At 39.9% G+C, this 12118-nt stretch overlaps 1 protein-coding gene across 1 annotated transcript in view; it reads left to right on the top strand.

The window, feature by feature from the left end:
• prdm6 (PR domain containing 6) overlaps positions 1-12118 on the top strand; it is a gene marked incomplete at both ends in the record, with an annotated part of 81869 nt that overhangs the window by 42967 nt on the left and 26784 nt on the right. Inside the window, one exon of the mRNA XM_079222374.1 lies at positions 6620-6744. Coding sequence (XP_079078500.1) covers positions 6620-6744 — 125 coding nt within the window. The remainder of the gene's footprint in view (positions 1-6619; positions 6745-12118) is intronic.

A 12118-nucleotide genomic window follows, 5' to 3' on the forward strand; every position in this document is an offset into this window, starting at 1 on the left:
CCTGAAGTTCTCATTTCTAAACACCACAAACATTTAAAGACACCGAAACATCCACAAAAGTCTTATCTCTCTCATGATTCATATATATTGGCGTTCAGAGTCATGGTTTTTGATTTAATACAGGAGTTTGACGCTTTGACTTGAGTACAAGGAGCTCATAACTAAGACGGCCAGCTTCTCTAATCTGACTCCAGACCGAGTTTAGAATCACCTAAAATAATGACCTACGTTATTTTTTTCAGGTTTTTCAGAAAAAAGGCAAAAATAAAACGGCCTCAGTCACACTCTTGACATAAGCCGTTATACGACATGATCTGTTCAACTGAGGATATCGGCAAATTTACCAAAGGTTAGCCAGCAACCACGAGGAGATGATTTCGTCAACAAAATATTTTTTCTAAAAAAATTACGTACATTTTAAATCTTTGGGGAATGCTGCTCAGCCAATGAATGTTCTTGGCCATTTTCCATTGTTTGATAGGTGGAAGAATGCTGGAGGATTCTTCAAAACAGTATGTTCAGTTCAATACTTAAACTAACTGGTTAAGATTAGATTCACATTCAAACAATGTTTAAACAGACAACAATGCATTTCAATTGTTCCTTATATTGTCTCATTAGACTCACCAGCTGCTGATTTCGACATTTTGTGCAGAGGTTCTGCTTCAGTAGCTGGAGGTGATGCCTGTCGGTTTGAAGGAAACAAAAGAGCATTAACTGTACTTTCCAGAAACAATGTCCGAGTCACTTTAGGCAGTTCCCTCGCCTGTAAACAATGTGCATGTGTCCCTGAGATACACTGAGCATTAATGCTGTTGCTTATGAGTCATTCAAGTTAGACAAATATCCAAAATATGTGGCTCTAAAAAAAATTCTCCAGTGTCAGATAACCAGCCGGCCGTGTTGCTGAGTCATCGCCACGTGATGGTGTCCTTACAGGACTCTCACAGGAAATGTCAAATATCATAATGCTATAAGACTGTTTAAGATATATTATGATATATATAGGTGAAATAAAGGATTATTAGGAACACCTGTTCAATTTCTCATTAATGCAATTATCTAATCAATCAATCACATGGCAGTTGCTTCAATGCATTTAGGGGTGTGGTCCTGGTCAAGACAATCTCCTGAACTCCAAACTGAATGTCAGAATGGGAAAGAAAGGTGATTTAAGCAATTTTGAGCGTGGCATGGTTGTTGGTGCCAGACGGGCCGGTCTGAGTATTTCACAATCTGCTCAGTTACTGGGATTTTCACGCACAACCATTTCTAGGGTTTACAAAGAATGGTGTGAAAAGGGAAAAACATCCAGTATGCGGCAGTCCAGTGGGCGAAATTGCCTTGTTGATGCTAGAGGTCAGAGGAGAATGGGCCGACTGAATCAAGCTGATAGAAGAGCAACTTTGACTGAAATAACCACTCGTTACAACCGAGGTATGCAGCAAAGCATTTATGAAGCCACAACACGCACAACCTTGAGGCGGATGGGCTACAACAGCAGAAGACCCCACCGGGTACCACTCATCTCCACTACAAATAGGAACAAGAGGCTACAATTTGCAAGAGCTCACCAAAATTGGACAGTTGAAGACTGGAAAAATGTTGCCTGGTCTGATGAGTCTCGATTTCTGTTGAGACATTCAGATGGTAGAGTCAGAATTTGGCGTAAACAGAATGAGAACATGGATCCATCATGCCTTGTTACCACTGTGCAGGCTGGTGGTGGTGTAATGGTGTGGGGAATGTTTCCTTGGCACGCTTTAGGCCCCTTAGTGCCAATTGGGCATGGTTTAAATGCCATGGCCTACCTGAGCATTGTTTCTGACCATGTCCATCCCTTTATGGCCACCATGTACCATCCTCTGATGGCTACTTCCAGCAGAATAATGCACCATGTCACAAAGCTTGAATCATTTCTAATTGGTTTCTTGAACATGACAATGAGTTCACTGTACTAAAATGGCCCCTACAGTCACCAGACCTCAACCCAATAGAGCATCTTTGGGATGTGGTGGAACGGGAGCTTCGTGCCCTGGATGTGCATCCCACAAATCTCCATCAACTGCAAGATGCTATCCTATCAATATGGGCCAACATTTCTAAAGAATGCTTTCAGCACCTTGTTGAATCAGTGTGGTGCTCGTTATGTATGTTTTTTGTATTTATTTGTTTACTGTTATAATGTCTTGTTTATTTTTTTCTAGCTGTTATTGTACATATTTTTTCCATGAAAAGTGCCTTTGAGCACATTTTTAAATTACTATTCGAATATAATATTTTACATTATTAGACGAATATGTGACTTTAATACTTTGTACAAAAAGTTGAAACACCTGAATACAAAACCTGTATATAAAAAAGTGCCTTAAATATAATATAAATGCTGCAATCCAATATTAGTTTTTATCGCTAAGACCAACTTTACCAAAAGATAATTATATTTTCGGGTTATGCTGAACATCAGCGATGTTCCCATGTATCCTCATCATATCACATACACACACACACACACACACACACACACACACACACACCAATGCAGTTAAATAGGGTTTGTTTTCAAACAGTGTGAGGAAATATAGCCCTTATAATAGAACATTGTGATTCATGTCTGACTTCTGCAGCATGAAGAGAAACTGAACGAAGAGAGACACAACATGTCACTTTCTCTACATAGTTGCAAATACATCCGTACCTTTTCTCTTAGTAATAAAATAATGATGACTATAATAATAATGATAGCCTAATTGTAATATTAACAACACAATAGTTCAAGTTGTAGGCTCCACATATATATTCTATACATCGCTGTACTTCTCCTTTATATTATAGTATGTGTAGCGTTTATTTATTATCCGTCTATTCCACTCACCAGAGAGAGTTCCTGCTGCCGCACTCGTCCTCAACCTGTTTAAATAAAGACTGCGTTTTGACCCTTTTGGCCAGCAGTCAGGTATGCCAACGACAAGTGGGCGGAGCCATCTGGCTGGCAAGGAAACTCTAAGAGAAGGAAAGTGCCAAAGGTATGACAAAGTATAGAGAAACCGGTAGAACTCGTCTGGTCCCTGATGAAGCCACAGGAATCAAAACAGATGTGTTATTTCCTGTTGTGAATATTTTAAAGTGAGCAAAGAGAAATCCTCTTCTGAAGACCTTGGAAGGCTCCGTTCTCCGTCCAGATGACGAGCGCCGGGGCAGGTGACCTCCTTACTCAAACTCTTCTTTTTTTAATTTAAACAAAATGGTGCTTTTTGCTTTTGAAACTTTCTCCATTGACATATTTTCCTTCTGCTTTTCACCAAAAAGTGAAAATCACTTGCTGTTTTTTTTGCACCTAATTCCCCGTAAAGCGTAGTTTTGGTCGTAGTTTCCACGTCAGTGGTTCTCCAATGGGGTACGTGTCCGCCTGGTGGCACGTGAAGGTACTCCAGGGGGTTCGTGAGATTTGTAAAAAATATATTTAAAATTACCATCCATTCAAAAATCCTTATTTAAAATAGTTATTTAATAACTATTTAATAAAATATAAGTGTAAGTTCAAAAGACATATGTTTGGCCCCTGCAAAAAACAACAACACAATAATACACAAAGATACAATAATAATGGCAATTTCACACAAATGTTTAAAACAGTGGTTCTCAAATTAAAATCCAATTTGTTCTTTTCAGAAATATTAACTAAAATATCAGTGTAAACTCATAAAATACATTGTATATATTCCATATTAAATCAGACGCTGATGGCACAGCGTTGTGTATTTGATATTATTTCAACCCCAAAAGCTTTGTGCGGGTCAGAGGCGCCTCACTGAAGAGAGGGTCAGGCCCGGCGGGCTGCGACCAGAGGAAGGCGCTCGGGTTGAGCCCCACTTGGTGACGCCTTGTCAGCGTGGGCGCTTGAACGCATCGTTGCCCTGAGAGGCGTTGGTGTTGTTTGATTCATGACCCCTCGGTCCTATGATTTAACAGCTGATCATAAAGATACTTTTTGCTTTGTGTGAAAACAGAAGAAAGATCAGAGAGCTGCCGGCGCCGCGTCCCACTGGTCTGCCAGACGGGTGGGTTCGAGCCCCTGTAGGCCGGCGGGGGTCTTTGTTTTTGATACCTGAGAGAGCCTGTTGGGTGCGTTTGATTTATAGCGCAGCCTCACATGGATGTAGCAGAGAGTGTGTATTAAACTCATGCGTTTGTTTTAAATACATACAAGCCGCCGCGTGTTAGACCCCCACCCCTCGCTCTTCATCCTGGGAGGCCATTGGGTATGTTTGATTTATGGCCTGGTCCCTCCTGGCTGTGTTTTCACATGGTTCAGGCAGCACCACACCCCTCCCCCGGTGTGGAAAGAATTAATAAAGCAAAAACACACACACACACACACACACACACACACACACACACACACACACACACACACACACACACACACACACATACACACACACACACACACAGCAGCTTCAGTTCGACTCTCTGAACTAACTGCTCTCCGCTAACATGTCTGATCTTTATCTGTACTTTGACTCACTATTAATAACTTTTATTATTCCAGAACGATGTGAGTTATGTGCACGCCAGTCATCGTTGCTTTCGCTGGATGAACGCCATTGTTGTTGTTTTTTATCAAACTTTGATGAAACATTTCCTAAAAGGAGCTTTCACACCTGCAGTCAGGAGGGAAAATGTCACTTTTATGTTTTACAAAACAAACAAAGACGAGTAAACATGAACTCTGGGTTTGGAGAGTTTTGTGATTGTCAACAACGTGGAGAGTTCAAACTTCCTGCGGCTCTTCAATGCGTCTGATGTGTTTGTTGTTGTTCTCTGGTGTCACTAATGCATAGCAAAACCTGCTAAAGTATTTCACGATCTTTTCCAAGAACTAAATATTTCACGATCTTTCCGAAAACGAAATATTTCACGATCTTTCCAAAAACTAAGTATTTCACGATCTTTCCCGAAAGGTATTTCAGAATATTTTCCTCAAACTAAATATTTCACGATATTTTCCTAAAACTAAATATTTTACGATCTTTTCCGAAAACTAAATATTTTAAGATATTTTCCGGAAACTAAATATGATATGATCTTTTCCTAAAACTAAATATTTCACAATCTTTTTCTAAAACTAAATATTTCACAATCTTTTCCTAAAACTAAATATTTCACAATCTTTTCCTAAAACTAAATATTTCACAATCTTTTCCGAAAACTAAATATTTTACGATCTTTTCCGAAAACTAAATATTTTAAGATATTTTCCGGAAACTAAATATGATATGATCTTTTTCTAAAACTAAATATTTCACAATCTTTTCCGAAAACTATTTCACGATCTTTTATAAAAAATAAATATTTCACGATCTTTTCCTAAAACTAAGTTTTTCAAGATCTTTTCCTAAAACTCAAGTTGTCTAAATTGTGACTTTGGTGGACTTTCTAGCTGCAGAAAGTTTCTTAGATAAATGAAATAGATCAAATATCTTCCTTGAAGGAAGGAAATCAATCTAAAAATAAGTGACTGATCAGCAGGAATCTATAATCAATACTAATCATCTGTATGATTGTTTGTGTATTTATTGACTGATGTCCAACAGGTTTTCGACATATTATACGTCTGAAATTGAGCTTTAGTTGAATCAAGAGGCGTTTTAGTGACGTGAACCAAACTTCAGTATTTCTCTGTTTCTCATGTGAGGAAACTCAATGTGCTTTAAATGAACTGCACATTACAAGTTGTGGTTAATCATTTCTTTCCACTTTAAGTGTCTCAAAGAGTAATTAGTCCTCTGGCTCGAAGACACTTTGGCAGTGAAAACATGGGAGTCGTGTGGGAGTCGAACCTGTGACCTCTCGGTCTGAATAAAAAAACACGTGGGAACTGGTTTTTGAAATAGTTCGGTGCTGGCTGTGAAGCCGAGGCTCCGCCGTGGACTAGAATGATGTTTTTGGGCGGACCGGCTGTTGTTTCAATGACCCGGGAACCCGCCGGCTCACCGGCTGCGTATTTCAACGGCATCGCGGCCGTTCAGAGCGGCGGAGAGACACCAGATATTTCCCATAAATCATCTGGGTGGGAAACCGGGCCGTTATCAGCCCCAAAGTCAGACCTGGACAGAGTCACCGCACTGTTACTGTTTCTGCTACTCAGCAGTTAAGGATGAAGACGACGATGATGATGATGTCAGACAGAAAGATGGCTCAACAGCCAATCAGCTGCACAGACACCTTCAGGCCAGATAGACCTGTGAAGCTGCATGCATGGTCCCCAGAGGACAACCTGTGGATCAAAATTACATTTGACAGACAACAAAATGATCAAAATCACATTTTTCAGCCGCTGCAGGAACGTGAGGGACAATTTAGCATTTTGCAACCGTTTTACAGAGATCAACCGTAAATAAAATGCTGCTTTTTTTTTATTACCGGTTTTCTTGAATAAGTAAAGGAAGCGTTTTCAAGCTAAAACACGTTGTTTTCATTAAAATACATGTTTGTATTGTCCCGCTCAGTCCTGTTCTGCATCTTCACACTGAGCCGACCGCTTATGGATATTGTTTCCATTCAGATTATTGTTGTTCGTGCTGCACGTTGATAACATGTCCGTGTTGCTGTGCAGGTCCTGCATCTTCTACCGGGCCTGCATGGACATCCCCCGGGGCACCGAGCTGCTGGTCTGGTACAACGACTCCTACACCTCCTTCTTCGGCATCCCGCTGCAGTGCGTCGCTCAGGACGAAAACCGTGAGTGTTCACGCTTTGATGCATTTTTAAAGTCCGACAACTAAGTATTTCACGATCTTTTCCTAAAACTAAGTATTTCACGATCTTATTCTAAAACTAAGTATTTCACGATCTTTTCCTAAAACTAAGTATTTCACAATATTATTCTAAAACTAAGTATTTCACGATCTTTTCCTAAAACTAAGTATTTCACGATATTATTCTAAAACTAAGTATTTCACGATCTTTTCCTAAAACTAAGTATTTCACGATATTATTCTAAAACTAAGTATTTCACGATCTTTTCCTAAAACTAAGTATTTCACGATCTTATTCTAAAACTAAGTATTTCACGATCTTTTCCTAAAACTAAGTATTTCACGATCTTATTCTAAAACTAAGTATTTCACGATCTTTTCCTAAAACTAAGTATTTCACGATATTTTCCGGAAACTATTTCACGATCTTTTCCTAAAACTAAATATTTCACGATCTTTTCTTAAAACTAAGTATTTCACGATCTTATTCGAAAACTAAGTATTTCACAATCTTTTCTGAGAATTAAATATTTCACGATATTTTCCTAAAATTAAGTTTTTCACGATATTTTCCTAAAACTAAGTATTTCACGATCTTTTCCTAAAACTAAGTATTTCAAGATATTTTCCTAAAACTATTTCACGATATTTTCCTAAAACTAAGTATTTCACAATATCTTCCTAAAATTAAGTTTTTCACAATCTTTTCCCCAAAACTATTTTACAATCTTTTCCTAAAACTAAATATTTCATGATCTTTTCCTAAAACTAAATATTTTACGATCTTTTCTGAAAACTAAATATTTTACGATCTTTTCCTAAAACTAAATATTTCACGATCTTTTCCGAAAACCATTTCACGATCTTTTCCCAAAACTAAGTACTTCACGATCATTTGACGACTCATTTTGAATAACAAAAAAAAACAAGTAAAACATATTCAGTGATTTTAAACATGAACTTAATTAAAGCTGTACTTAATGTATTTTACAAACCAGTAAACACGTTCATTCAGCTGTTGAGGAAACTCATTCGTCTCAATAATCAAACTTAAAATAATATTTCACAAGCAGTCGGGTTGTTTGTGAAAGTCCCTCAAAGGGATTCTGATGTGACGTTTATGTCCTCGTAAAAAAACGGATTATTGTGTCTTTCCGTCCCTCGTCCCTAATTCCCTCTTGTTTACGTCTCGTCCAGTTCTCTGCTTGTTTATGTCTTTTCCATCCAAACTGTTTTTGGAGGATTTGACAGACGGGAGGGGAAGAAAAAACAACTCTGACATTTCTTTTTTTTTAGTTTTTAGTTTTCTTACCAAACGAAAAAACACAACGACCAAAACACAAAGCAGCAGTTTTAATCTGTGGGATCTAAATGGAGTGGATTGAATTAGGAGCTCGTCTCAGCAGATCTCTCTGATTGCAGACCTTCGTTTTACAGACGAGCGACTCGTCTGCACGACATCGCTCGTCACGCACACGCACACACACACACACACACACACACACACACACACACACACGTTTGTCCCACCATGTGAGGACCTGCACATCTATCTACATTTAGAAGGACGTCGTTAAAACAGTTCAAGGTGTTCTATGTACAAAATGTAATGAACAAACAAAACAATGGTGCAACGATGTTCTAGTGGACTTCATTGATCATCTTTTTAAGTCTTGACTATGACTCGTTATACACGGAGCAGCTACTCCTGTATCAAACATGCTGAAGGGAACAAACGAGCAGAGAGACGTTCCTGTTTCACTCAAAACAAATGAAACACGAACGTGAAGAGAAACTCTATCTGGAATCTGACGGAATTATAACTTCAGAAAGAGACAGTTAAGAGTTCCTTCAGTTGAGACACACACACACACACACACACACACACACACACGCACACACACACACACACACACACACACACACACACACACCCTGTGGTTGTTTACTCTGCACGCTCCGTCCAATCACAGCTGCCGGCTTGACGCTCCGCAGAGCAGTTCTGCCGCCTGACAACAACATGTTCAGGAGGAGCATCGCCTTTCTCTCTCTCCTCTTTTCTCTCTCTCCTCTTTTCTCTCTCTCCTCTTTTCTCTCTCCTCCTCCTCTTTTCTCTCTCCTTCTCCTCCTCCTCTTTTCTTTCTCTCCTCTTTTCTCTCTCTCCTCTTTTCTCTCTCCTTCTCCTCCTCCTCTTTTCTCTCTCTCCTCTTTTCTCTCTCCTTCTCCTCCTCCTCTTTTCTCTCTCTCCTCTTTTCTCTCTCCTCCTCCTCCTCCTCTTTTCTCTCTCTCCTTTTTTCTCTCTCTCCTCTTTTCTCTCTCTCCTCCTCCTCTTTTCTCTCTCCTTCTCCTCCTCCTCTTTTCTCTCTCTCCTCTTTTCTCTCCTCCTCCTCCTTTCACTCTCTCCTCTTTTCTCTCTCTCCTCCTCTTTTCTCTCTCCTCTTTTCTCTCTCTCCTATTTTCTCTCTCTCCTCCTCCTCTTTTCTCTCTCTCCTCTTTACTCTCCTCCTCGTCCTCCTTTTTCTCTCTCCTCCTCATCCTCTTTTCTCTCTCTCCTCCTCGTCCTCATTTCTCTCTCTTTTTTTTCTCTCTCTCCTCCTCCTTTCTCTCTCTCCTCTTTTCTCTCTCTCCTCCTCGTCCTCAGTTCTCTCTCTTTTTTTCTCTCTCTCCTCCTCCTTTCTCTCTCTCCTCTTTTTTCTCTCTCCTCCTCCTCTTTTCTCTCTCTCCTCTTTTCTCTCTCTCCTCCTCATCCTCTTTTCTCTCTCCTCCTTTTCTCAAACTCCTCGTCCTCCTTTCTCTCTCTGCTCTTCGTTATTACGTTGTTATAATGATGAAGTGTTATTACGTTGTTATAATGATGAAGTGTTATTACGTTGTTATAATGATGAAGTGTTATTACGTTGTTATAATGATGAAGTGTTATTCTGTCGTTATAATGATGAAGTGTTATTACAATGTTATAATGATGAAGTGTTATTACAATGTTATATTGAGGAAGTGTTATTCTGTTGTTATAATGATGAAGTGTTATTACAATGTTATAATCCTCTATTGATCCTTGAGGCTTCATCGTCTCTGTAACTTCTCCTCATTGATCTGATCTGAACGTCTTCACGGTAAAGAGAGGAAGACAGAGAGGCACTTACCGGCCCATTTAGTCACTGTTTACCCCCGTCAATATGATAAAATAATTACATATATATGTATATATATATATACATATATATGTGTGTGTGTGTAAGCGCTGCATGTGCAGAGCGAGGCTGAATGCGTCTTTAACGAGGATAAAGTGCGACGTCTGAACACACCGGTGAGCCTCAGTGTTGATGCTTCATCACCGGGAGCACTCGAACGCACCGTCTTCTGTCTCTCTGTCTCTTTGTCTCTTTGTCTCTCTGTCTCTTTGTCTCTTGTCTCTTGTCTCTCTGTCTCTTTGTCTCTTTGTCTCTCTGTCTCTTTGTCTCTTTGTCTCTTGTCTCTTGTCTCTTTGTCTCTTTGTCTCTCTGTCTCTTTGTCTCTTTGTCTCTCTGTCTCTTTGTCTCTTGTCTCTTGTCTCTCTGTCTCTTTGTCTCTTGTCTCTTGTCTCTTTGTCTCTTTGTCTCTCTGTCTCTCTGTCTCTCTGTCTCTTTGTCTCTCTGTCTCTTTGTCTCTTGTCTCTTGTCTCTTTGTCTCTTGTCTCTTGTCTCTCTGTCTCTTTGTCTCTTTGTCTCTTGTCTCTTGTCTCTTTGTCTCTTGTCTCTTGTCTCTCTGTCTCTTTGTCTCTTTGTCTCTCTGTCTCTTTGTCTCTTTGTCTCTTGTCTCTTGTCTCTTTGTCTCTTTGTCTCTCTGTCTCTTTGTCTCTTTGTCTCTCTGTCTCTTTGTCTCTTGTCTCTTGTCTCTCTGTCTCTTTGTCTCTTTGTCTCTTGTCTCTTGTCTCTTTGTCTCTTGTCTCTTGTCTCTCTGTCTCTTTGTCTCTTTGTCTCTTGTCTCTTGTCTCTTTGTCTCTCTGTCTCTTTGTCTCTTGTCTCTTTGTCTCTTTGTCTCTCTGTCTCTTTGTCTCTTTGTCTCTTTGTCTCTCTGTCTCTTGTCTCTTTGTCTCTCTGTCTCTTTGTCTCTTGTCTCTTTGTCTCTTTGTCTCTCTGTCTCTTTGTCTCTTGTCTCTTGTCTCTCTGTCTCTTTGTCTCTTTGTCTCTTGTCTCTTTGTCTCTTGTCTCTTGTCTCTCGTCGCTTTGTCTCTTTGTCTCTTTGTCTCTTTGTCTCTTGTCTCTTGTCTCTTTGTCTCTTGTCTCTTTGTCTCTTGTCTCTTGTCTCTCGTCGCTTTGTCTCTCTATCTCTTTGTCTCTTTGTCTCTTGTCTCTTTGTCTCTTGTCTCTTTATCTCTTTGTCTCTTTGTCTCTCTGTCTCTTTGTCTCTCGTCGCTTTGTCTCTCTGTCTCTTTGTCTCTTTGTCTCTTTGCCTCTTTGTCTCTCTGTCTCTTTGTCTCTTTATCTCTCTGTCTCTCGTCTCTCTGTCTCCCTATCTCTTTGTCTGTATCTTTGTTTCTTTGTCTGTCTCTTGTCTCTTGTCTCTTTGTGTCTCTGTCTCTTTGTCTCTTTGTCTCTTTGTCTCTCTGTCTCTTGTCTCTTTGTCTCTCTGTCTCTTTGTCTCTTGTCTCTTTGTCTCTCTGTCTCTTTGTCTCTTGTCTCTTGTCTCTCTGTCTCTTTGTCTCTTTGTCTCTTGTCTCTTTGTCTCTTGTCTCTTGTCTCTCGTCGCTTTGTCTCTTTGTCTCTTTGTCTCTTTGTCTCTTTGTCTCTTGTCTCTTGTCTCTTTGTCTCTTGTCTCTTTGTCTCTTGTCTCTTGTCTCTCGTCGCTTTGTCTCTCTATCTCTTTGTCTCTTTGTCTCTTGTCTCTTGTCTCTTTGTCTCTTGTCTCTTGTCTCTCTGTCTCTTTGTCTCTTTGTCTCTCTGTCTCTTTGTCTCTTGTCTCTTGTCTCTCTGTCTCTTTGTCTCTTTGTCTCTTGTCTCTTGTCTCTTTGTCTCTTTGTCTCTCTGTCTCTTTGTCTCTTGTCTCTTTGTCTCTTTGTCTCTCTGTCTCTTTGTCTCTTTGTCTCTTTGTCTCTCTGTCTCTTGTCTCTTTGTCTCTCTGTCTCTTTGTCTCTTGTCTCTTTGTCTCTTTGTCTCTCTGTCTCTTTGTCTCTTGTCTCTTGTCTCTCTGTCTCTTTGTCTCTTTGTCTCTTGTCTCTTTGTCTCTTGTCTCTTGTCTCTCGTCGCTTTGTCTCTTTGTCTCTTTGTCTCTTTGTCTCTTGTCTCTTGTCTCTTTGTCTCTTGTCTCTTTGTCTCTTGTCTCTTGTCTCTCGTCGCTTTGTCTCTCTATCTCTTTGTCTCTTTGTCTCTTGTCTCTTT

This window comes from Taurulus bubalis, assembly GCF_910589615.1.
Source record: "Taurulus bubalis genome assembly, chromosome: 8".
NCBI lineage: Eukaryota > Metazoa > Chordata > Actinopteri > Perciformes > Cottidae > Taurulus > Taurulus bubalis.